Source organism: Mchenga conophoros, linkage group LG20 (assembly GCF_057382185.1).
Source record: "Mchenga conophoros isolate Kocher_MC1m ecotype Shallow Benthic linkage group LG20, M_conophoros_male_GT1.1, whole genome shotgun sequence".
NCBI classification, from domain to species: Eukaryota; Metazoa; Chordata; class Actinopteri; order Cichliformes; family Cichlidae; genus Mchenga; species Mchenga conophoros.
In genome coordinates, this window is record NC_140545.1 from 20405451 (window position 1) to 20432514 (window position 27064).

The 27064-nt window shown below is 40.3% G+C and overlaps 1 protein-coding gene across 3 annotated transcripts; it reads left to right on the forward strand.

The window, feature by feature from the left end:
* The first annotated feature begins 1454 nt into the window (after window positions 1–1454).
* On the forward strand, window positions 1455–26590 carry kdm5c (lysine demethylase 5C). Of its 3 annotated transcripts, none has more exons than XM_085260544.1 (29): window positions 1455–2419; window positions 3641–3788; window positions 4408–4485; window positions 4598–4720; window positions 4841–5011; window positions 5142–5276; window positions 9466–9522; window positions 12889–13012; window positions 13276–13550; window positions 13795–13953; window positions 14066–14185; window positions 14288–14446; window positions 15191–15372; window positions 15506–15668; window positions 18299–18418; window positions 18508–18702; window positions 18829–19010; window positions 19148–19272; window positions 19371–19518; window positions 19593–19683; window positions 20308–20690; window positions 20806–20944; window positions 21051–21230; window positions 21496–21624; window positions 21785–22534; window positions 22637–22679; window positions 22759–22958; window positions 25209–25385; window positions 25472–26590. In XM_085260544.1, exons 2-29 carry the CDS (start codon window positions 3645–3647, stop codon window positions 25478–25480), a joined length of 4761 nt encoding a protein of 1586 aa, XP_085116670.1. In that variant the 5' UTR covers window positions 1455–2419; window positions 3641–3644; the 3' UTR covers window positions 25481–26590. The 3 variants fall into 3 exon arrangements, with proteins under 3 accessions (XP_085116670.1, XP_085116669.1, XP_085116671.1); XM_085260543.1 differs by having other exon boundaries at window positions 1455–1987; XM_085260545.1 differs by lacking the exon at window positions 9466–9522 and having other exon boundaries at window positions 1456–1987.
* The last annotated feature ends 474 nt before the right edge of the window (window positions 26591–27064 follow it).

Genomic DNA, 27064 nt, shown 5'->3' on the forward strand with positions numbered 1-27064 from the left:
TAGCCCTGCGACAGACTGGTGACCTGTCCAGGGTGTACCCCGTCTCTCGTTATGACAGCTGGGATAGCGATAGTGACCCTGGAAAGAATAAGCGGAAGCGAATGGATGAATGTAGCATCCAGGTGCTGCTAATCAAAAGCACTTAATCAACTGATGATCAGAAAGTGTTGGCAATTTGTCGATCTGGGACATTCAGATGTATCTTAACACAATGCCAAGAAGGAAAAGCATCAGTAATGACCTTAGAGAAGCAATTGTTGCTACACATCAGTCTGGAAAAGGTTATAAGGTCATTCCATAATTCTTCAGTGAGAAAGATTATTCACAAGTGGAAAACATTCAAGACATTCTTCCCAGAAGTGGACATCCCAGCAAATTCCCTCCAAGGTCAGAAAATGGTCAGAGAATTTGGAAAAGAAACAAAGAAACAGGCCACAGTTAGCACATTACATGTTAATATTCATGACAGTACAACTACAAGAAAAAATAAAAGACTGGCTTGTTTAGAAAGGCTGACAGAAGAAAGCCTATTCTCTCTAAAATGAAGATTTACATTAAAGGTGCATTAAAACAAAATTTCTCTGAGTCACCATCTGAATGCCAAAGTATTTTAGACTCAAATGTGAGACCATCTGTCTGAAATCTGATTGTGAAAGAGGACAATCCCAAGCACACCAACAAATCTACAACAGAATCCCCGAGAAAGAAAAGAAACAAAAAGTTGCAATCAGTCCGGTCTAGACCTCAACCCAACCTAAAAATGGTGCAGCAGGACCTTAAGAGAGCTGTTTGTTTTCTGAGTCTTACAGAAAACAATTACTTGCAGATCTTCCCCATCCCTGATTTACAGGTACAGATAGATCTCCAGATCTACCTGTACCTGTAAATCTACCTGCTAAAGGTAGGCCTACAAGCTACTCAATCATAGGGTGTACTTTGTTTTTCATAGGACTACATAGAGCCTTATCTCACATGGCTGTGGCTCAGTAGGTAGCCTGAGTTGTCTACCACTCAGGTCGATGATTCAGTTGTTGAGTCCTGCCTAAATTCATCCTACAGAGTGTCTGTGTGTGTATATAAATGTAGTAAGTGTGTAAATGAAGGGATGTACGAGGCTTGTAGTATGAAAGCACTTGAGAGCTTAAAGTGCCAGGAAAGTGCTTTATAAGTACAGCCTATTTACCATAACTTTCTTTTTCACAACAAAAGGGTGTTGCCTGATGATAAACTTTCAGGAAGATCTGCACGGCAATAAATAACCAGGAACCAACCTGGTGAAAGTCTGATACTGTTATTGATTTGTTTGTTTATTTTTTTCATTATCAAGCTTGTCATTTTTCTGCTAACATTTAATGTTTCGTATTCCTTCCGAAATTCTGGAAGAGAACGGAAGAGCACTATCGTGCTGATCATTATCAGTGACTTGTTAATGTGCTGCGGAAGCGCAGGCGTCACAGATGTGAACTTTTTTTTCTTTTTTCCTCCCTTAAATACACAGTGGAACCTCCCTTCTTCTGACCTACTTCTTCCCCAACTGGTCGCGCAGCAATTACATGCTTTGTGTTTTGCCTACGTGGGTACTACTTTCAGGGAGTAAACGTGAGAGACGTGAGAGATTTGAGGTTGTACTTCGGTCGTGAGAAAAAAGCTAAGATGGCGTCTCGTCAAGAAAGATAGGATGGCCTGAGGAGAGTAATGATGTTGATCGGAAAATGACTGATAACGACATAATTGACAAAGTTTGAGAACCTCGTTTAGTATTAAACGAACATCAGCAATCCATGTTTTGAGCCCGTATGTTTGACAGACCGGAGTATATGGAGCGCTGAAGCTAAAAAAAAACGGTCAACTTTGCTAGCAGCGGTAGCTAGCCAACTGGACCGAGCACAGCTGGCCATCGTTAGCTAAGCCACCAGTCATCACAACAACAGAGGAAGGAGAGCGGCCACAATCCCTATCATACCCCGGGACATCGAGGTGTCTTCGGGTCAGTCACGGGAATGCAGCGAGATGTTGTAGTGTAATCAGATCAACAGATAACTGCATATCAACTTGCATATATACGATTAATGTTCACTAGCTGCGTGTTGGCGTCGACTTCAGCGACATTATGTAGGTTAGCTGGTCTGCGGCTGTAGTATTGACTTAGTTTTTTCAGCCGCCCAGTTAGCTAACTAAGGCTAGTTACCTACCACTGTGGGTGGCGATGGGACGGAGCTGAGAAAAAAAGTGCAGGCCTCGGTGCTAGCGTTTAGCCACAAGCTGCGTTATCGCCTCTGATAGCCGGACAATAGACACAAATAGAGTTCCTAGGTGACAGAAGACGAGAAATGAATGACACATAGCTAACCCACTATAAATAACGGAACTGGAGGCATTTTCTGATAATTTATTTCTGTCGTTACGCTTCTGGTTGAAGGTAAGGTTCGTTTAAACGGCAGTTATGTTAAGTTTAGTTGGTAGAAGCTAACAGTTGTAACCTAATAGTTACATGTGTTATTTAATAGTGGTGTTTAGATGTTACTCTTTGGCTTCTGTAAAGAGGTTATTGTATTTGTCATATTTAGTAATCTAATCCAGCCCACTCATGAGTGGTGATAGCTGCAAGGCCTTCTGTATCTGAGGGTTCATGGCCTCCACGCCATTGTTTGGGATTAGATGGATGTGAAATATGTTACTGAAGTCCCAGCTTCAAGTTCCTTTTCTATTTTTATTTTAATAAAATAAAAAAAATTTTTATTTTAATAAAATAAAAATAGAAACGTTGAAAAGCTAAGGCACTAGATTGACACTTTTTGCAGGCTGGTACAGATATTTAATGTACACATTGACAACAGTGCTTCTTGATCATTTTCATATAGAAATTACTCGTGTGTTTTATCAAATTTAATTATTCTTGTGTAGCCCAAATGATAAAGAAGAACTTAAAACCTTAGCCCCTTCCAACACTGGGCCTTTAGACCTACCAGACCATGGCATTTGTTTTGTTGTCTGATGATGGGGGAGGGGTTTTTAACAAGGAGCACTTCAAGGGTAAAAAACAAATCATAGTCCTGGGATTTCCCAGCATGATATATGTTATTATTAAGAAATGTGTAAACTGTTGTGAATACTAGAAACAGTGTTTTCAACATGATCATCACACATCTGTATATATGTAAACCTGAGAGCAGAATAAGGAAGTGATGATTTGGCAAGACTAAGCAAATAGGCTATTTGTGCACGTATGGGTCTTTTTTTCTGATGTGCAAGTACAATTTACATATCAAAGATTTAACCTGAAAGGGGGGAAGTTGACATTCCTGAATACCTTTGCAAAAATTGACGTCACCAGCCCGCCCACTTGTTCTTATTTTCTGTCAGTGAGAACATTTAATGAAGTATTCAACATGTATGTAAATATGATGATGACACTGAGTTATAGTTTTGTGAGTATTCTTGACTCTGGAGTGTCCTGTAGTATCTATAAAAGGTCATTAGGTCATGAATTGGGTCCGGGGGTATTCAAATTGCTGTGTGTACACTAACAGACTCATGTACATAAAATATTTTTCACATTCCGTATTATTGCTGCCATGCACATTACTAAGTGGGCTAGAGTTTATTAACTTGTATGAATTGACAATTTCCCTATTGTCAGGGCGATGGAAGGGGAAGAATTTGTGCCTCCTCCGGAGTGTCCAGTATTTGAGCCGTCATGGGAGGAGTTTCAGGATCCCCTAGGCTACATCGCCAAGATACGTCCGATTGCAGAGAAATCTGGGATCTGTAAAATTCGTCCTCCACCAGTAAATACTTGCTTATACTTGGTTTATGTTGTATTTATGTATTTAATTATTTTTCTTCAATTTTATTGTCGTTTTTAAATTCCATGACTCTGGAATTTAAAAACGACAATGTACAGTATTAATTAAAATGTCTATGTATGTTGGTCCTGAAGGAGGATTACACTTGCGTTTAGTTGTGTATATGTCCACTAAATCTAATTAGCTTTTTTCATTCATATTTAGGGCTTGGTCAAAAGTTATGCAAATAGGAGCTATTATAAGTGCTAGTCAAATTACCTGCAGTGGTGTTTTTTTTTTTTGTTTGTTTGTTTTTTAATCTGTATTATAATTTCTTCAGAATTGATAAGAGCAGATAGGCCTATTATTGTGGACAGCTTGAGCTTCACTTACTCTTAAGTGAAAGACCTTAACCATCCTTTCTGGTTAAAGCTGTGCCAAGTTCTTGAGCCCAAAAGCCATTAAACCCAAATAAGTCCAAAATAGGCTCAGTGTTCCCTTTCTCCCATGCTCTTTTATTCTTTTTCTTACCTCTCTGAATAGTCTGTTGCAAGATATAGCACAAGTTTGATTTAGCACATAGGCACACATGTTCTAATTGAATGTCTTTCCTACTAAATAGGACTGGCAGCCTCCATTTTCAGTGGAGCTGGATAGTTTTCACTTCACACCTCGTATTCAGAGGCTTAATGAATTAGAGGTGAGTCCCCCCCCCTCCCCCCCCTTTTTTAAATTTCTTTATTTGTCAGTAATTTATTTGGGTGGAAAAGGCTATAGTAATTATGGTGTTTTCCCCATACATCGGTTTTTAGGCGGAGACAAGAGTGAAGCTTAATTATTTGGACCGCATCGCCAGATTTTGGGAGATCCAGGGATCTTCTTTGAAAATTCCACATATTGAAAGGCGCATTCTTGATCTTTTCAGCCTGTCAAAGGTGAGTATAAATAAAAAAAATTTTTAACTCAAAATATATACTTCATATATATATATATATTTTTTTTTTTAAATTGTTCAGTTTGTAAAAAGTATGGGTAAAAATATATTTCTGCCAAAGATTGTGACGGATGAAGGAGGTTTTGAGATGGTCTGTAAGGAGCGGCGCTGGGCTCGCATTGCGCAGAGGCTTGGCTACCCTCCGGGCAAGAACATCGGTTCTCTGCTGCGCTCACACTATGAGAGGATTGTCTACCCCTATGAAATGTTCCAATCTGGTACCAGCTTGCAGGTAATGCTCTACATTCTGGTCTCTTGGTACATGGGGTGATCAGTTAATAGACAGCCTTCAAATTGAGTTTATCTGTGAATATTATTAATAATTTTTTTTTCTTTCCTTAAAAAAACCAAACACTTACCAGCACTGTAAGCCGAAGCACTATGATGGGGAAGATGTGGACAAAGAGTACAAGCCTCACTCCATTCCCCTACGACAGTCAGTGCAGCCACCCAAAATCAGCAGTTACGGACGCAGAGCAAACCGCTGCCAGCCTGATGTGAGTGAGACTATCAGTCCTTAATGCTCTTTGAGTATATTTGCATACCTCTGTGACCAATGACTCTGTTGATGTGTATTTTGGTTACATAAATGGCATTTGTTGAATCACATTTCCAAATAGGCTTGCTGCCTCAAAAAGAAACTGTCCACCACAGAAAAAGTTGTTTGTAAAGCAATGCAAAACTCGTGTTGGTTTGGTTAATCTAGTCTGTTTCAGCAGCAGTGTGGTTTTAATGTAGTCCAATTTAACCTGTGTGTGTGTGTGACCACCTGGTATTCATGTAGTTTTCAGGCAGCCTGATTGGGCTTATTTATAATTATAGAAGGGAAGAAAATGTGACTGTTGTGACTTAAAAAACTTCTTATGTAGAAAGTGTTGTGGTCAAAATAAACAGCAGTACAATCAGCACTGGTTACATTTACTGGAAAGATGCATAAAATTAGCAAGTGCAAACCTAAGAAACTTTTCTAGGAGGACTTAAATTATGCAACTAAATTAGATGTTTACTTTGATTTTTCTATCTTGCATTACAACATTTTAAATCTAAGTGTAACATAGTTATCTGCACATTTTTATTGTTCAATCTAGAAGTAACAGTGAATTCAGAAGCCTGTTCCGTCATGCTTAAATTTTAGTGTCATTTAACAGTTCACTTTCTACTTCTGTGATAATTTTGCATAGAAATAACAGTGCTTCCATCACTGCAGGCACACCATTTACACTGCAAGTGTTTGAAAATCTTATTGAGTGGACCATGCCGTCATGCTACTGTTTCCAAGTCCTTTATGTACCCATGTGAATCAGTTGTATCTGGAAAATGAGAGTGCACCCAGAGCGCATCATAGTTTGCTTATTCTCCATCCTGTCGCGCTGCTTTGCTTTCCTCTGCTGTCGCTCCTCTTTGCACTATTACAGTGGGGCAAAAAAGTATTTAGTCAGCCACCGATTGTGCAAGTTCCCCCACCTAAAATGATGACAGAGGTCAGTAATTTGCACCAGAGGTACACTTCAACTGTGAGAGACAGAATGTGAAAAAAAAAATCCATGAATCCACATGGTAGGATTTGTAAAGAATTTATTCGTAAATCAGGGTGGAAAATAAGTATTTGGTCAATAACAAAAATACAACTCAATACTTTGTAACATAACCTTTGTTGGCAATAACAGAGGTCAAACGTTTACTATAGGTCTTTACCAGGTTTGCACACACAGTAGCTGGTATTTTGGCCCATTCCTCCATGCAGATCTTCTCGAGAGCAGTGATGTTTTGGGGCTGTCGCCGAGCAACACGGACTTTCAACTCCCGCCACAGATTTTCTATGGGGTTGAGGTCTGGAGACTGGCTAGGCCACTCCAGGACTTTCAAATGCTTCTTACGGAGCCACTCCTTTGTTGCCCGGGCGGTGTGTTTTGGATCATTGTCATGTTGGAAGACCCAGCCTCGTTTCATCTTCAAAGTTCTCACTGATGGAAGGAGGTTTTGGCTCAAAATCTCACGATACATGGCCCCATTCATTCTGTCCTTAACACGGATCAGTCGTCCTGTCCCCTTGGCAGAAAAACAGCCCCATAGCATGATGTTTCCACCCCCATGCTTCACAGTAGGTATGGTGTTCTTGGGATGCAACTCAGTATTCTTCTTCCTCCAAACACGACGAGTTGAGTTTATACCAAAAAGTTCTACTTTGGTTTCATCTGACCACATGACATTCTCCCAATCCTCTGCTATATCATCCATGTGCTCTCTGGCAAACTTCAGACGGGCCTGGACATGCACCGGCTTCAGCAGCGGAACATGTCTGGCACTGCGGGATTTGATTCCCTGCCGTTGTAGTGTGTTACTGATGGTGACCTTTGTTACTTTGGTCCCAGCTCTCTGCAGGTCATTCACCAGGTCCCCCCGTGTGGTTCTGGGATCTTTGCTCACCGTTCTCATGATCATTTTGACCCCACGGGATGAGATCTTGCGTGGAGCCCCAGATCGAGGGAGACTATCAGTGGTCTTGTATGTCTTCCATTTTCTGATGATTGCTCCCACAGTTGATTTTTTTCACACCAAGCTGCTTGCCTATTGTAGATTCACTCTTCCCAGTCTGGTGCAGGTCTACAATACTTTTCCTGGTGTCCTTCGAAAGCTCTTTGGTCTTGGCCATGGCGGAGTTTGGAGTCTGACTGTTTGAGGCTGTGGACAGGTGTCTTTTATACAGATGATGAGTTCAAACAGGTGCCATTCATACAGGTAACGAGTGGGGGACAGAAAAGCTTCTTACAGAAGACGTTACAGGTCTGTGAGAGCCAGAGATTTTCCTTGTTTGAGGTGACCAAATACTTATTTTCCACCCTAATTTACGAATAAATTCTTTACAAATCCTACCATGTGGATTCATGGATTTTTTTTTTTTCACATTCTGTCTCTCACAGTTGAAGTGTACCTCTGGTGCAAATTACTGACCTCTGTCATCATTTTAAGTGGGGGAACTTGCACAATCGGTGGCTGACTAAATACTTTTTTGCCCCACTGTATGTTGTTCTCTGATCTGTTTCTTGCACTTTCTCCAGTCACTCAAGTAAATGCACAGTATATTTTTATTTATTTATCTTTAATAATTTTTACTAATCTACAACCCAACTTTTGGACAAACCTACATTCACATCTGCTTCTACTTAGATGCAGCATGGCTGCCTGTAGATTTTAATTTTCTTTATTTTTTTATGTGCATTTTTATTTTGCACATTTAAGTTTGAGAACAAACAATTTCGAAAATTAATGTGTGCAGTTGTGACGAGTTAACTGACGGTGATTACTGCCTAAGAATGTCCTTTATATCCTATTCAATGCATGGTTTTCTTTCAGCTTTTATACAGCACTATACTGGGATTTGAACACGTCCAGTTTTGAGCACATGTTCAGACTTGGGCTGGGTAATTTGTCCCCAAAAATCATATATTAAATATTTATACTAAAAGTGATATATGCCTCACAATATTCTTCAGAAGCAACAGGGGGGATGTCAAAAGCATTTTTATCACCAGGTTGCTCAACAAAAAATGTAATAATATTAATTTCATGGGTCCTATTTAAAAGCAGTTTGTTTCTCTGCCACAGTTTACTACAATTTCCAGGAAACTCTGCACTTATTTTAGAGACCCAAAACAGTTTTCACTTAGAGTTCTGTGTGTGTGTGTGTGTGTGTGTGTGTGTGTGTGTGTGTGTGTGTGTGTGTGTGTGTGTGTGTGTGTGTGTGTGTGTGTCAGAGCTATAATTGATATTACCTTCAGTCGATATACAAAAGCAGGCAAGAACACCCAACTGAAGTCATTTGTGGCTATGGACGAGGTTGATGGCATCATGAATTTTAGCCATCTATAAGAAATCGATATCAGTGTAAGTGTCTTCACCACTTTACCTGCTGTCAGACAAATCTTTCTGACAAGAAAGGGAAGCTGTGACTCCACCAGACTTCACTGACAACAGCAATTTCAAAAAGGTCACACAGAGTAACCTGCTACTCTTTGTTTTATACTTTAAAAAAATCACTGCCTACCAGTCTGCACTGTATACTAAATGCAGACTGATAGTTTTGAAGTTGGTGACTGACTCTTAACATTGCTTATACAAGTCATCATACTTGGTTGACTTTTGCGACATGGACCTTAAGTCCAGGCGCTTCCTTCCAAGCCCCTTAGACTATGCTGAACTTGATGACTACAAACTGCATAGACATAAACCTTCAAATTTTCCCTCCATGTGGTAGGTGAACTTTGAGAATGAGCATGAGTTGGAGGGTTCACAAGCACAGCTTTATTAAAAAAAAGTCTCTGTGTAAAATAATTGATATCGCGCTATGTCAATATAAACAATATTGTTTAATTCTGTATTTACAAATATCTCTATCTCTCTAGAAAAGCTAATCTAGAAAAACTTCATTTTTCTAGACTGCATTCCAAGTGTCGTGCAATAAAACAAACCTCAGCTAAAATGGCAATCCTCAGCAGCTCCTATTAGATCTAAAATTTTACATCCTACATAAGATGTGATCCTGGACTCATAATGTCCCACTGGGTTTTTTTTTTTTTTTCCCTCTACAACTACTGGCTGTTCTCTCCAGGCTCTCTCCCTTCCTCTTTCATCTCCTGTTTTCCTCTTGTCTTAGTTTATTGTTGCTGTTATTGTCTCCCTTTGCAGGGTCCAGAGGATCTGGCCCCCCATCCTCTCACCACTGGCTCTCAACTCATCTCTGCGGTACTGCCTCTTGAGCATATGAGCTCCCTTTACGTCCCCACTCTTTTCCTAGACCACCATACCCCCTTTGAAGTTGTCTAAATGTTTGATTTTTTTTTTTTTTTGTTTTTTTTTTGTTTTGTTTTTATAATTAACCACTAAAACATTTTCATTAACATGCAATCATCCCTTCTCAGTGTGGGGGTGCCAGCCCATAATATGGTCACAGAACTGTTGCCATAAAAAACCTTCTCTTGTTAAATCTCCATATTGATTTACACTGAATGCAGAGAAACTTCCCTGACTTCTTTTCTTCTTATTTAAGCCCTTTGGTCTTTTTCTTAAAATTGCTCTAGGACTATGAGACCGTGTAGTCTCATCTTGGACGGAAGTGTTTTATAATGCTATCGATGTGTTTCTAGACATTATCTTATTTTAAAAATTCAAGGGGATTGGACTTTGAATACAAGAATGACACTGCTGTTGAGAACCATTCTTCCAAGGCCCTAACCAAATAGGTTCATTATAGACAATATTGACAAACAAATTTTTCTAGTCTCGTTTTTGGGCTGTTGTGCTCTCTAGTCTTCTCTATTTCACTCATGCTATTTCTGTGTGGTAGTAATTGGCTTGTGATGCTTTGTTGCTGGGATGTCTGTGTGCCTTTTCACTTGCGCTGTGTTGGCTTGCTCCCTCATTACAGCAGTTAACAGTGTGACTGCATGTGTTCTTTTTTTGAGTGCACTCACACTGAAGAACCAGCTAGGTTTAATTTAATAGGGTTTTACTTACCAAGCACTATATTTTGACAGCAGACAGCAAAATATTGGATTCTTAATGCACTCAAGCACTAAAATAAATAAGCGCCATTCTGAACATATTGTTGTCGTCTAGGTGGTTTTACCCATTTGAGATCAGGGGGCCTGTACTATGAAGCAAGTGAGGCATATCCAGTATGTCTGTTCTTTATTTGGCTTCACTTGCCCTATCTGCAGTCGCACTAAATCACACGAAGGTGTCTGTCAACTCAATAAGGCAACCCGGTGTTTTTCTGTCTAGTGTTTACAGCATATGTGATTACAAAGATTAACAGGTGCAGTGTTTAAAAAAAACAAACTAAAAAACAAACAAAAAACAACAACAAAAAAACCAAAACAAAACAAAAAATCTAGAAATATATTTGCTCTAAAGGCTATTTCTTAATGCTCCTCATGAAGGAAAGACTTTAGATAATTCTTTAAATTATAGATGCTTTCACAACATGCACTATATTTGACAGAATTGATTAGTCACTAGCTGGTGGTGTTTGTTGATGTTCAACTCTTATTCCCAAACATGACCTGCTCTGTTAGAGGTAGCTTACCATGGCATTAGAAACACACTATTGGGGAAATTATGTTTCAGCAGTGGTAGCGTGTGGGAAGTCCATTGGCAGCTTTGGACTGCTTGTCTACCTGCAGAGAGCATCTGTTGTTAGATGGGGCAGTAACAAAAATATGCGGTGCAACCGGTCCGAGGGCTACTCTTGCTTGTGTTCTGTTGTTGGTCTATGAGCCAGCCGTGGAGATGAGTAAAAGTTGTAACATACAAAGAGCTGAAGTGAAAAAGTATTAAAAAACAATGAAGTGCTCACTGTAGCCACTGTCTGTATTTTATTACTTGTGATTACTTTCTGATCTTATTCTTTTTGTCGCACTCCTCTCATTCCTGATGAGCCCTCAGTGTCACTCACTTCTCTGGCCCACTTCTCAATCTCAATCAGATTTCGACCAATACGCAAAGTTATCCACATTGAGCAGCATGTAGTTGGGATTTTGAAGGACTGCATGGGAGTACTTTTGTGCTGGTTGAAAATCCTTCTCTATAGTCAAATACTTCTGCAAACAGACACAACCGTGGTAGCGTAAATTAAGCATAAGCGGTGAATAAACTCAAAGACTTTAGCTCCATAGTTGAACCTGAAGCCCAAACTTTGCTTTGTAGTACAGGCCTCAGATCAAAGAGTGATAGCTCCACAACCTCAAGCCCTTTTCATCTGCTTTGATATCTATTGCGTTCAGTCCACAGGGTTTGGCTGACTGAAAAAGGTGCTTGCATTGTGCACAAGGACAATATAGGTAATGTTTTAGGTGGCCAAAGCTACATTTGTCAGTTAAAGGGAGTACAACTGCACACAGGTGGCAAATATTTTGAATCCTTTTTGATTAAATTTCTAACTTTTTTTCCTTGTAATGTCTTGACCTCTTATCTAAAGAAATTTTGAGTCTTTGGTATTGTTTATTTACAGTTTTTGTGCTGTGATTGGCAATAGTATTGGTATGATATGCAAACATGAACTGTCTTGTTGGAAGACAGGTTGTGGTTTGAATGTGGTTTACTGGATTCTTAGTGCACACCTGTGTGCAAAAAGTGGGGGTTGAGCAAGTTTTCACCAAATCCTTTCATGATTGGGACTGACTGAGGAAACCTCTTAAATGGATGTTATGCGAAGACGTTATGTTTGTTTGGAATGGCTGTTCTAAACAAGAAATGCTTTTGTGTCTTTCCTTTTAAAAACAATAATACTATTTAATTGTGACATTACGGCCTGTTATGGTTTTGTCAGCGTTGCTGATCATGCATGTGTTTTGTGCAGACTGAAAATCTGATCACTGTCCTAAAATATTCACCCCCCCATTAATATTATGTGCAGGTAGTATTTTGATTAAATTGGATTTCTCCATGTTCTAAACCTCCCAGATGCAATATAGTCCAGAATGTGGCTACACTAATTTGTAGTTTTCATGTTTTGCTGTAATGTGATGTCATTTTTCTGCAGTTTTTCTGAAGTTTAAATCATCCAATAGGAATGGAAAACTAAATAATATCTGTTTTTGGGATGTTTTAGTACTGCTTTAGATGCTAAAATGGCTTATCTTTGTTATATGAGCATGAAACTTTGTGTCTGAGATGCATTCCTGCCTTTGACATTGCTTTTCAAAATCCATTTACCCTTTTAAAAAATAATTGTGAATGGCAGCCCTAATCTACTCTGTATGTCTGCTATTGATTTATTTTTGTGTTCTCACCCGACTCGTAAAACCAATAATCAACCTGAGTTGACTAAATAGATGACATAACTTAAAATCCTTACCAGTGCCCTCCACTTAAATGAATGGTTGCATCTGCTGTTGTGTGTGTGTGATGGTGATGGGTCTTAACCTTTAAGCTTCACTGTGATGTAGGTTAACTTTTCCTTACTTTCTAACCTAGAATAATCCCTTCTTGTGATGCATTGCTACGCTCTCATGTTTTTAACTGTGTGTTCTGCTTGCTCTTTGTGCTTTGAGGAGTAGCTGCTGTCTGTTTCTTGCTTTCTGATTTGTAAAAGACTTCTTCTTTCCACAGCCTGAACCAACAGAGGAAGACATAGAGAAGAACCCAGAATTGAAGAAGTTACAGATTTATGGTGCAGGACCTAAGATGATGGGACTTGGACTGGTGGCAAGGGACAAGGGCATCAGAAAGAAAGGTATCATTACTATAACTTTATTAAACAGCTTTTTTAAATTTTTGTATTGAATTTTGGCTTTTATATCTTGGCACTAGTAATTCGAGGGGGGGGGGGGATGGCGTGGCACCAGTCAATAATTGGACAGTTGAATAAATGGACATATTGTGAAGCTTGTTTTTTGTGTGCTATAATCATCCAGTCATCTCACACAATATAAATTTTACTTGTCTTGTGATAAATGACCACATCTGACTCTGAGCGATTCTTCCTCCTGTTTTTAGATGAGTTGCCTCAAACTGTTACTGTCAAGGACAACATACCACCTCCTTTGAGTGACACCTCAATCAAATCAGAGCCCCTGGACCCTCAAGAGAGACAGAGTGATGGGAGCTCATCAGGCCCACAGCTTCCTCCTCCTAGTGTTACAGTAAAGATGGCAGTGAAGAAAGAAGAACCAGCGGAAGAGAATGGGAAAGGACATAAAGAGGAGGAAGATGATACACCTTGCACCAAAATGACAATGCGCCTTAGACGCAATCTCAACAATCCTCAGTGTGTAAGTAGAGTTAGTGATTACTCCATTGTGGCAGTTAAAATTGTGATAAATGTGATATCTAATTACATTATAGCATAAATGATTATTCAGCCCTGTAAACAAGGTAGATAGTATTCTTTAGAACTTTTGCGAGAATCACTGCTTTGGTTCCCAGGAACCTGTTTTGCAGATGTTCGGTTCAAAGTTGGCATCATTTGGCTCCAAGCCTTGTGATTAATGTTATTTTAATCACCGACTTTCAAAGGTGGATTCTTTTGTGTGTCGGATGTGTGGTCGGGGAGACGATGACGAGAAACTAATGCTATGTGACGGCTGTGATGACAACTACCACACTTACTGTCTACTACCCCCACTTGCCGATCCTCCCAAGGGCAACTGGCGATGCCCTAAGTGTGTGGCAGAAGTACGTAAGAATGTTTAAAAGCATGTGTTTGCCTTTTAATCTGCAAGACTCTTAGATGTTTTGATTTTCTTTATGTGTCATCTTGTTTTGTTTTTTGAATTAATGTTTTTAGGAGTGTAAAAAACCCACAGAAGCCTTTGGCTTTGAACAAGCGACACGGGAGTACACACTGCAGAGTTTTGGGGAAATGGCAGATACTTTCAAAGCAGATTACTTCAACATGCCTGTCCATGTGAGTGTATCATTTGCTTTTCATTATGAATCATGATTCCCCCTTCAGCGATTAAAATGGAGAGAGGCTAATCTCTAGCGTTTATATTTTTTGCCTGTATAGATGGTCCCCACTGAGCTCGTAGAGAGAGAATTCTGGCGATTAGTAAGTAGTATTGAGGAAGACGTGACTGTTGAATACGGAGCAGACATACACTCCAAAGAGTTTGGTAGTGGCTTCCCAATGAACAATGGCAAGAGGAAGCTCACAAAGGAAGAGGAGGTACGTGCATTGTTTTTCTTATTTTCTAAGCTCAGTTTTTCATTGGCAGTCTTTGTTTGAGTGATGATTGCAGTATCCGGCTTTAGATTAACTGTTGAAAATCTTGTCAACTGAAAAAGCCGGAAAGTAGTTAGTGTATCCACAAAACACCACTGTAGAATGGATTTTGGGTGAAACTAATCCCCACCTAATTCAGAGTTAAGATGATAAAGGTGGAAAAAAAAATCACAAACATCCTTTAAAATGTTTCAAAAGTAAAACTGCAGCTACATCATAAAACGTTTTTGTGCTAAATGTACTACAACAGACGCTTAAATGAAAATTGCTGGTAACCTACAGTGAAGACACATCAAAGCTGCTGCTGCACATGCTGTGCGTTCCATGTAATTCTACAGTGTGACGTTTATTTACATTTTCGACTGATTTACTTTCTTTATAATAATTTTTGTCAAAGAAGTCAATTATAATTTGTCGCAGTTCAAGATTATTTAAGTAAATTACTTCTTTTGATTTTACCTTTGGTCCAAAGTACAACAAATGTTTTTAAATATAAATATTTATCAGTATTTAATTGACCAAATGTTTTAATTGAGAAGGAAATGCTGCAGTTTATTCCATTTGGAGAGACAGACACCAGTGTATCTTTGCCATTTTTGCTTTAAAATACTAAATGTTGCCAATCTCTAATCATTAAAGTTGTTCATAACCATGTTTTTTGTTTGTTTTTGCTTTCTTTTTGGTCAGGAATATGCCCGCTCTGGGTGGAACTTGAATGTGATGCCTGTGCTAGAGCAGTCACTCCTGTGCCATATTAATGGAGACATCTCTGGGATGAAGGTGCCATGGCTCTACGTGGGCATGGTGTTCTCAGCTTTCTGCTGGCACATTGAGGATCACTGGAGCTACTCCATCAACTACCTGCACTGGTACAGCATGCTCAATGCATTTGTTCAGGAAGCTTTTAAGTGCAGAGACAGTATGTCATTTGTACGTGTACTTTAGAGAAAGACTAACTTTGCACTCTCTCCCCTTCACTCCCCATGTATCTTCCATCTCTAGGGGTGAACCCAAGACTTGGTATGGGGTTCCCTCTATGGCAGCTGAGCGACTTGAGGAGGTTATGAAGAAGCTAACACCAGAGCTGTTTGAGTTCCAGCCTGACCTCCTGCATCAGCTGGTCACCATCATGAACCCAAATATTCTCATGGCTCATGGTGTCCCGGTCAGTGTCACATCAAATCACATACACCAGTGTTTCCTACACATGGAGTTTACTTTAGTAGGCCTCAGAGGCATTTAAATGCCCCCCACCCTGTCTGAAAAAACATCACCATCCACGATTAGACAATCAGTTTGTTTTTATTTTGAAAGTTCAGTCACTGCTAGACATCTCACACAGGCTGACTCAGACATGATCACAAATATTGAATGTGTATTTAAAAGACATTTTAAACTGAATTCAATGTTAAATGAGGCTAAAACAAGTGGTGGTTTGCATCATACAAAACATTGCGCACACCCAATGTCATATTATCAGTTTGCCAAGTGTGGGTAACGTTGACATTGTTAGCAGAAGCGGATTAACGTCCTCACACCCATGCAAAATGTGGTTATTAGGGCTGGGCGATATATCGAGTTTTTTAAAAATATCGATATATTTTCATACGAGATATAAGATGTGACAATATCGTTTATATCGATATAGTCTATGTTACGTTATAATTATACTTGTGGAGCCGCAGGTTTGCCTCTCTTTCGTCCACTTTTGTCTCTACGCAACGTTACTCTGCCTCGCCTCTCCTTCACTGAACACAACTCCGCCTCCCCCATAGCTTCACCTGACAATGACAAGGCAATGACAAGATGAAAGCGGAAAATCTCTGTTAGCGAATTACCGCGGATGGCCCCGTGCGTGGGGCTGGACGGTGTCAACGTGTTAGCGAGCTAACCACGCTAACGAGCTAACCGCGCTAACGACATGCAGCCCGGAGGGGCTGCACGGCCTAAAATCCTTTCATTTTCTCAAAACTCGACAGTGCGCCTTATGTATGAATTCTGGTTGTGCTTACTGACCACGAACCGATTTTATGTGGTACACAGCGCTCAGCAATCTGTCAAAAAAATTTTAATATGACTTTGCTAAGCTACGGAGCTGCACGGCTTGATGTCGGAGGATTATGGCTACCGGGGAGGAGCCTCGCGGAGTGATACGTACTGTGTGTGTATAAGGACCACAAATGGCACCTGTTCAGAGACGTGGTGCAGCTGTGAAATCTGTCTCTTTGTTATTATGCTCAGCGTCTATTAGTTTACATTTTGACTGCACTATTGTGAGCTTTTTGTTATGCACAAAAACAACATTTTCTTTTATTTATGGACCATGATTATTTAATAAATGCTGATAATTTATTTTTGAGTAATTTCTTCATGTACATCTACGCTGTATGTAAATAAAAGTGCCCGTGTGACATCTGGGACACAGTGTGACTAAGAACTCTCTTTTTGTTCTTAACTTATGGCTTTAAAAAAAAAAAATCGAGATATATATCTTATATCGCCATCCAGCTAAAAAATATCGAGATATGAATTTTGGGTCATATCGCCCAGCCCTAGTGGTTATGTATTGCTCTGGTTGAATGGTTACAGCGGGCATACAGCTGCACATTTTCTACTTCAAAGTACAGACAAGCAGCAGTAGTTAGTGCAGCTGTTTTCCACCTTGCCTGTTTACAGCTTCCTGTCACACAGCAAAGATTCCCCTGACAATCTCTGTATGGGGGTGCTGTGGTGGGTGGCATCCTCACATCTCAGAATCAGCAGTACAAATGTTGTTGTGCATTAGTAACATATCAGTTGTTTAACATACTATTGTCATACCGTAGTCATTGATAATCTTCTGCTCTGTTAATTGGCTGGGCACTCTAACTACACTTTGTAGCTTGTTTATGTGCCACTGATCTCACACTGGCTACACTGGAGAAGCACTGATTGTACTGTCCAAGTATTTGTCAGCAACTTGCAGAGTAGGGCTGTTTGATATAACGATATATATCTGATGACGATATGAAAACGTCTATCGTTTCATATTACGCTATCGTTTGTTTCGGGGTGACGCAAAATAAACTGTTTACGGCAACAGACGCACAAGTGACTGTTTTTATGCGTTGTCGTTAGCAACAACAATGGTAAAACCATCGCGTGGCTCCGCCCTCCATCCATCCATCCATCCATCCATTCGCTTCCGCTTATCCTTTTCAGGGTCGCGGGGGGCGCTGTAGCCTATCCGCTTGTTTATTTTTCACATGAACCTTTCAAAATAAATCTGAAGATCCTGTTGAGATTTTTCAAAATAAGCTGAATCACATAAAATAGTATGCAGGGTGTTTACGGATGATAAGCTAAAAAGAGTCGTCAGGTGCTAAAAAATAAACTTAAGAACAGGCTTTTCCTCGCAGCACGCCATGTAATAAATACTCACAAAGGAAAATTGCGGCCATTTGAACTTGCATAACACTCGACTCCAGGTACATGACGCCCAGCTGAAAGCACTTCACACAAGTTGAGTTGACTGAGATTCACAGAATTTACTGAAAATGTAATTTTTGTGTAATATATATCGTTGTCGGACGATAAATGTCTTCTATTGGGATATCAGATTTTGGTCATATCGCACAGCCCTATTGCAGAGTAAAAACATGTAATTTTTGATTGTTAAATGTCTTTGTGGTGCACAAATAAACAATTGCTCATATATGCATATTATATACTGCCCAAGCATCCATCTGGGAAACAATGTACACACGTTAGAAAGATTTATGTTTTTAAATTGATTGCTGTGCTTCTGATTGGCAGGTTGTCCGTACCAATCAGTGTGCTGGGGAGTTTGTCATTACCTTCCCCAGAGCCTACCATAGTGGCTTCAATCAGGGATATAACTTTGCAGAAGCTGTCAATTTCTGCACTGCAGATTGGGTATGTGTGTTTACGCTGTCCCAACTTATCATTTCACATTGCTCCTTCAATATTGCACGATCAGTATCACTTTTCTCTGTCTCTTTCAGCTGCCTGCTGGTCGTTCCTGTATTGAGCACTACAGACGTCTTAGGAGATATTGTGTATTCTCCCATGAGGAGCTCACCTGTAAAATGGCTGCTAGCCCAGAGAAGCTAGACCTTAATCTGGCTGCAGCTACACATCGGGAAATGTTTATCATTGTTCAGGAGGAGCGGAAGCTCCGAAAGAGTCTGATGGAAAGGGTGAGACACAGAAGCAAACTTTATTTTACTCACATATAAGTAAATAATGCCTCAGTTGAATAATATTTATGTATTGATGATTATTTATTGTTCATTTAAGAATATGGGAAACTTCGTTTCTTGCAGGGCATTACCGAAGCAGAGCGTGAGGCTTTTGAGCTGCTGCCTGATGATGAGAGACAGTGTGATAAATGTAAGACCACATGCTTCCTTTCTGCCCTGGCCTGCTCAAACTGTCCCGAGCGCCTGGTCTGTCTCTATCACACTCAGGATCTGTGCAACTGCCCCACTGAAAAACTCTACCTCAGGTATTTGTCAGTTGTTGTTGTTGTTGTTTTTTGCTTGCACGTGTAAATACAATTGCCATAAAATAAATACAGTGGTATTTTTCTTTTCTAATACATCTACCATCTGTGTTATTTTCTGTTATCTCTTCACTCTGCAGGTACAGGTACACCCTGGATGAGTTATTAGCCATGTTACATCGATTAAAAGTTCGGTCGGAGTCCTTTGATTCTTGGGCCAACAGAGTAAAAGAGGCACTTGAACAGGAAGAAGGAAACAAAATAGGTGAGGAATCAGCATTAATTACATAAAGCCTTGAAATTTCAGTAAAACATAATCATTTCAAAAGACGATACTAACACCAAAGGCCTGTTGAACTGCAGAAATTGACTACTTGGAGATGCTGAAGATGGAAGCAGCAGAGAAAAAGTTTCCTGACAATGAGCTCCTCAGAAAACTCAACACTGTTCTTAAAGATATAGCACACTGCCAAGAGAAAAGTACAGAGCTCCTTAGCAATTCAACAACTAGGTAAGATAGAATCCAAGCTTAAGTTTTGCACAAAGCGTTAGGTTGTATGCACTGACATAGTTCTGTTTTTTTAGTGAAAACAGGATGACTCTGGACGAGCTGAAGTCCTTGGTTGAGACGATACAAAACCTGCCCTGTGTAATAAACCAGTTGGAGGGGGTCACGGTGAGAATTCAGAATTATTAAGAAGTTAACGTAACATTTCACACAAAACAAATAATCTTCTGGGGGTTTTTTTCTTTTTCATATTTATGTAATTTACAATTAAAACCTCATTCACAAAGGCTTCAGCCCTTGTGATTGTGAATAACTATCTGACAACCGCCATTCATAAGGGAAAAACCTGTATTCCCGGAACAGTTGCAAGTGGTTGCTAGCTAGCTGTCACTATGTGAAAGTGGTATACTACTCCCCAAGCAGTATTGAAACTTAAAGTGTGAGTCAAACTAGAAATTGATAATGATCGCTGTTAAAATAAAAGTTGCAAATTACTACTTGGAAAGTAAATGCCTAGTGTCTTCATGCAAACTACAGGCGACCTCTATTGACTAAAGCAGTTAGCAGTAACGACGTTTGGGCAGCACCCTCTTTGTGACCAGTTTGATCCAGCAACTTGCCAGTCTGGTGGGGAATACACATTTTTTTCTAGTTATCTGTGCTTTTTCAGGGGCTCACAGACTGGTTTTTGTAGCTGTGTGACTGAGATCTAAAGAAAAAAATCTTGTGATGAGTCTCTGTTTAAAAGTGTGAGTGATGTTAGCCTGACCTCGGTACTCTCTCATTCTTCAGACGGTTCTACGGGCAATGGAGGATTTCCAAAGCCGAGCTCAAGTATTGATCAATGACAAAGATTGGAGGAAGGACTCGCCACCCCCTGAGCAGTTGCAAACCTTGTTGGAGGAAGGGGCCAAGCTGCCTGTTTTGGTTCCAGAGTGTAATTTACTCCAGGGGCTAAAGGAACAGGGCCATTGGTTGGCCAAGGTGAGGTGCACCCTTGGGACAGAAGAAGGTGAGAGGCAGGAAGTGACGCTGGATGTGTTGAGGACCCTGATGGAAGCAGGCTGCAATGTGCCCCAAAGTGTGTCTGTGGAGACCGCCATGGCAGAGCTTCAGGAGCTACTCACGATTGCAGAACGTTGGGAAGAGAAGGCACAGATCTGCCTCGAACAAAGGTGAGACGGGCGAATCAGGCCAGAGAATTTACATTCCCTGCCATAGTGAGTGTTATTGTTTTACAAGTGTTTCTGTCTATTCTATCAATGAATTTTTTGGGTTCTGATCTTCCAGGCAAAAGCACCCTCTCTCCACCCTGGAGGCAATAGTAAATGAGGCCCAACTTATCCCAGTCACGTTGCCCAACATTTTGGCTCTACAGGGGTGCCTTACTCGAGCTCGGGCATGGGTAACAGATTTGGAGGAAATTCAGGTGAGGAAAAAAAATATCTATGTTCTTTTAGCTTACCTCCCACTTTAATGGTTTGACTTATACTTGAAATACCTGCAATTATTAAATAATGTTTGTGTTGTTGTAGAATGGGGAGCATTACCCATGTATGGATGATTTGGAGGGCCTGGTAGCTATTGGCAGAGACCTACCAGTCTTCATGGAAGAGCTGAGGCAGCTGGAACTCCAGGTGACCAGCGCACACTCGTGGAGGGACAAGGCCAGCAAGACTTTCCTGAAGAAGAGCAGTCAGCACAGTCTACTAGAGGTCATTTAGAGCTGTCCTATACTGTTTTGTTTTTGTTTTGTTTTTTTGTTTTTTTTTTTTTGTTTTTTTTTTGTTTGGCATTTATTGTTGAATCGATAAAATAGATGTCTGAATCCCAAAATTGAAAGCAGAATACTTACTAAACAAATAATTATCTGAATAAATTCTTGTGTGTTGAGGTTGTACTAGTTAATTTAATTTTGGTTTGTACAGCGCTGTGACCTCCATGAAATCATTAATTAAACTTGGCGTTCGCCCCCTGCAGGTATTATGTCCATGTGCAAAAAGGAGAGAGAGGCGGGATCAGGCAGGGCCGCCGGATGATCCTTTGGATGACTCTGATACCAACACTCTGGGACTCTCTGCTCAGGACTTGAGGGACCCTGCAGCTATTGTGAGTATTCAGAATATGATTTTGTTTTAGTTTTTTTTTTTTTTTTTTTTTTTTTTTTTTTTGGGGGGGGTGTTTTTTTTTTTTCCAGTGTTTAAGTTCCATCATTATTAATGCTTTTTTATGCTAAACTGGTAAATCTATTTCCATGCCCTGTTTGTAGGTGATGGCTTTCAAAGAAGGGGAACACCAGGAAAAGGATGCGCTATTAAGGTTACAGAACGTGAACATGCGTAAATCTGGACTTAGCATTGCAGGTTGTAAGGAGGACAAGGAGAATGGGAGCTGGGATGATCCCATGGAGACGGACACATGCGGTCTCTCCAAGAACTCTGTAAAAGAGAATGGTAACAGAAACCACACCCCTTCCCAGTCAGTCTGCGTGTGCTCTGGGCAGCCTCGTGCGCCTCAGTTACGCTGCCATCTCTGTAAGGACTGGTTTCATGGTGGCTGTGTTCCTTTCCCCTCCCTACTACCCTCTTCTGGACCACCAATAAACCCCCTTTGCTGGTGGGACTGGGACTCGCGCTTCTTGTGTCCTCGGTGCCAACGGTCACGGCGCCCGCGCCTAGAAACTATCCTGGCATTACTTGTAGCCCTGCAGAGGCTGCCCGTGCGTCTGCCTGAAGGTGAAGCACTGCAGTGTCTCACGGAGAGGGCCATCACTTGGCAGGGCCGAGCTAAGGAAGCACTGGAGACACCTGAGGTGCAGCAGGTACTTCACAGGCTGCAAGAACTCAAAGAAACTCTTCATCGTGAACCAGAAAAGGAGAAGAGCGTGGAGAAGGAGACAGAAGGGAGTTCGGTTATTGTTTTATCCGACTCGGAGGGAGGTGAAGGAGACGACGGTGTCATTGATTTAACCGAGGAGAATTCACCTAAAAAGAACACAAAGGAAAGCAATGGCACACAGGTAAATTCCTCATATCAACTTCTTGTGTATTTTTATATTAAACCAAATCTGAGCTGTCCAGTAGGGCAAAATCTTTAATATGTTTATGTGCCCGTTTGACAGGGTGGATGTGAAAATGGCATCAAAAAGAAGTCAAATGTTACAGGTGAGGTGGCATGTTAATTTTAATTTAACCAAAAGTCAAGTTGTGCACTGTACTGACTGTGTATCTGCCTTCCTTTCAGGTGTAGGGTCTCTGCTGGCCCTGCTGCCCTTGCTAAAAGGTCAGGTAGTGGAACTTTCCCCTGACACCAGGGTCCGGCTGGAGGAGCTGCAGCTAGAAGGAGATCTGCTGGAGGTTTCCCTAGATCAGATGCATACCATCCACAGAGTCCTGCTAGCTGCCTCTGATCCACCCAGAGAAACACTACACACACTCATACAGGTACTGGAAAATAAAGTGACTGTATAGTTCAATTTTAATCTTCCAAAACTCATTTGGTTTCGATGTGCAACTAGAACCAGGACCAAAGCACAAAAAGACTAACATCATGTATCTCTGGCCCCAAAGAATGTGTGGTGTTGGTCTTCTTTGTGCAATTCCTTATTTGAAATGCATTAAGAAAAGAGTCAAATCTTAGAGTTTGAAACCCTGTAAATTGTCAGGTGTTAAAGTTAATACAGTTTTACAGGCAAAGGTTCAGTTCTGGCTAATCCAAAATATTACATCACTGTATTTACTTGAACTTGTGCTTCCATGTACTTCAAGGGCTTTTGGGATAGACGGGAAAGGCAGGAACATTCAGTCCAGGTCTCTGCATTAGCCTTAGTACATCTAGGTCAAATGCTTAACCCGTCATCAATATTTTTATATTTTACTAAAACGCTTACTTTAATTTTACTACAAAATGTTGCAGTTGAAGCCTCTGTTATCGTCTCTGTTCAGTGACACAATGTTGTGTGTCTGGCATCTACTTACCTGTAGATATGTGGAATAGCGGAAATCTACGCATCTAGATGCGACCACATTTTTCAGTGGTGCGACTATTAAAAAATAAATAAATAAAAAAATAAATAAAAAAATTGGTCGTGTGTGACCAACTGTTCGGGTAACAAAAAAAAAAAATAAATCTCTGCAACTCTCCGTGTGGTCAACAACAGACACACATTATGCCCCTATTGTGGACTAAACCAATCAGAGATAGTCAGGGGCGGGACCTCTCTGATTGGCCGTGGTCCAGTTGAAAGTGCAGGTGGAAGAGAGAGGTGAGTAGCTTGAATAAAGCGATATCAATTCATTAACGGATTCCACTCAAAGACGTAAACACAGAGCGGACCCGACACATCAGAATCAGCTTTGTCTTTCTCGGCTTTCTCACCCGACGGCCCGTAGACGGATACGCTGTCGGAGCTTAGTGATTCTGATGCGTCAGGTCCACTCTGTGTTTACGTCTTTTTTGCACTGATTTTGAGCTGCAGGTTTTGTCTCTCTCCAACCAAAATTCGCAGAGCCAGCAGCAAAAGAAGCAGCAAACTGTGCTTCACATTTGATCAATGTCGTCATAAATTCCCTCTGACTTTTGTGGTTTTGCTTCCACCACGATAAAAATTACACTTCATACACAGCTCTCTGTGTACTTCAGGAACAGTTTCCCGTCTCAAATCTGTTTTCTGCATTATTCATTCGCTTATTACCCACCAGTCTAACGTTGTTGTCTTTTTCTTTTTTCACTTAAATGACCTTGGACAAGAAAGCCTAATTTTTGCTGTTCAATACTGAAGAAATGTAAACTTCTTAAAATTATGCAAAATTGCAGAATATTGTAGAATATTTTTAAGGTTATCTGCTATAAAAAGCCAGACCAGGAAAATCTCCTTCATGTTTTTCTGTGTTTTATTCTCAGTTACTTTCACACAAAGGCATGTGCTGTGATGTTCACAATTCTGATGAAGTCTCACATGTATCAGTACTGATAAATGATCAGAATTATATTTCTGACTGTCTGAGGCTAAATTGAATTGAATCAGGACTTTGAGAACCGGAATCGAATGGATTATAGAAATCAGTGATGATACCCAGCCCTAGTGAGCAGCCTACGCCCGACAGAAGTGGATGTAGCTGTGGGTAATGAGAAAAGATGAAAAGAACGATTGATAACTTTTTTGTTAAGTTAAGGCCTGATCCATCTGAAATTCATAGCCAGTGCTCTGACACAGTGCCATCAATCTTTGAACGCTGAAAAAGCACAGTGTATCCAGAAAACGCATTATATGCTGCAATAAATGCAGTGCCCAAGTGTCCCCTCTCCCCAGTGCCTTTCAGCAACAGACAGCAGCAAACAGATTGTCAGAGGAGGCCAAGATGATGATTAAGCTTAAAATTTTCTACAATATTGACAAAGCACGTTAAGCACAAGTTTGTTAGTTAATCATTTAGAAATGAATATTATCTGTATGGACTCCCCCCCCCCCCCCCCCCCAAAAAAAAAGAAAGTGCACATGTAAAACTGCAGTGATAAGCGATGCGGTTGAAAAATTTGAGTGCGCCTAACTTTTGTGCCGGTACGCCTACATTTTTAAAGTTAGGCGTACCGGTGCACCCGTGTCAAAAAGTTAGTCTAGAGCCCTGATGATTATTATTATTATTATTATTATTATTTTTTTTTTTTTACACATTTCTTTCATCATCTCTCAGATTGAGCTTGAAGAGCAGAGACGAGCAGGCCGTGGGCGAACCAAGGACTCCAAAAGGAAGAGGAAGAGCCACAGAGGGGGCAGTGGGGACGGAGGACAAAGGTCACTGGATGCCTCGGAGACAAAGAAAACCTGCCCCTTCAGACACACCCCCTCCCCTGTCCAGACCCATCCTGAGGTATCATATCCCCTTTCTAGATTTTTCTTTTTACCTTGAAATGCATAAAGTATCTTAGTGTTAACCTTTATTTATTTTTTTGATAGATTTTGTGATGCAGTCATCGTTGGAGCTTCGTTACAGTCAGTTAGCCTGAAAAACTGAAGGGACAGGGGCTTTCTGTGCCAGAAGACTGTATCAAGTTACAGAGAGATACAGGACCTCCCCTGTGCTCTGCTTTCCTTCTCACCCCTCATTTATGCATTCAGACACTAAGAGTGGTGACTCTTCTACACTCCAGTATCATCCATAACACCGCAGTATCTCATTTGTCCGGATTTTTTATTATTATTATTTTTTTCTTTTTTGTTGTTGTTGTTGTTCAGACTCTCAGTCTTACCCAAACTTTATTCTCCACCTTCCCTGGACGAATTCTTCCTGTGAACATAATAAGACTGTGCTTGACAGATGTGAGACTTGCCGTAATAGGAGTGTCTTTGGTCTAGAGTTGTCTCTGAGGTCTTTCAGTATGCTATGTTATCCCAACTGTGTTAAAAGCTAGTTTAAGCGAAGCCTGTCACGAGGACCGGCATTTGCAGTTTCTCTTCACTTGAGTCACTTGTTGAAGTTGGATAAGCTATGGGTTTATTTTAGACTGTTGTTTGGGCATGACTCCTGAAGCTGTGCTGCAGTAGAGGATTTTGACTACTGATCTGAGACAACGGCGCCATGGATACACTTTTTTTTTCTTTTCTTTTTTTTTTTGTAGTTGTTTCAAATCTCGTGTTTGATGCTGTTTTGAGGGGACATGCATTCTAAATAAGTAAATTTTGGGAAGTGTTAAAAACAGGCATTAATGTTTTTGGTGCTACTTTCCCAAAATGTACCTCCACACCTCCTGGCTTCCTCCCTCTCTTCTTCCCTTCTATGCTCTATGCTTTTTTTTTTTTCCTCCCATCCTTTTGACTCCCGGTTTTATTCCTCCCTCTGTCATTCTCTCCCTCTTTGCAAGTTAAGGTTAACTTCACTGTAACTCACTTTATCCCAATATATTTTGTTTCCTTTTGTTCAGATGATTATTATTATATTATTATTATTATTATTATTATTGATATTGCAGACACACAGATGTCGTGAGTTTGTGTATAAACTTTTCATTTTACTGTTGCCTTTTGTTTCTTTTCACTCTTGTTAGAAAAATAAAAGGTTTAGAATTGTTTAGGAAACATGGACTGATTTTTCACCTTGTCCTTCTATAGTCATAAAAGCGCTATATATAGAGACGGTATTTTGTTTTTGGGAAAAGATTTACACATAAGTGCCGACCAACAACATTTTCAGTTCTATCTGGAGAGAATTAAGCCTGTTTATTATTATTATTATTATTATTATTATTATTATTATTATTATTTTGTAGCTGTAACATATAGATTTCCTATAAATGTAGTTAAACACACTGATGAAGTTATTATTATGGAAGAACTGCTGTAAGGATTCACATTCACTACATGTGTTTTTGTGCTTGTTCAGAAATGTCTGCGAATGAACAAATTATTAGGAGATTGAACCCAGCAGTCATGGGAAGAGAGGCAGGTAACAGAGGAGAAAGACAGATGCTCACATGCACATCTATTGCTAATTAACCATTAACACTAACTGGAGTATCTGGAGAGAGCCTGTGCAGATCTGGGTAGACCATG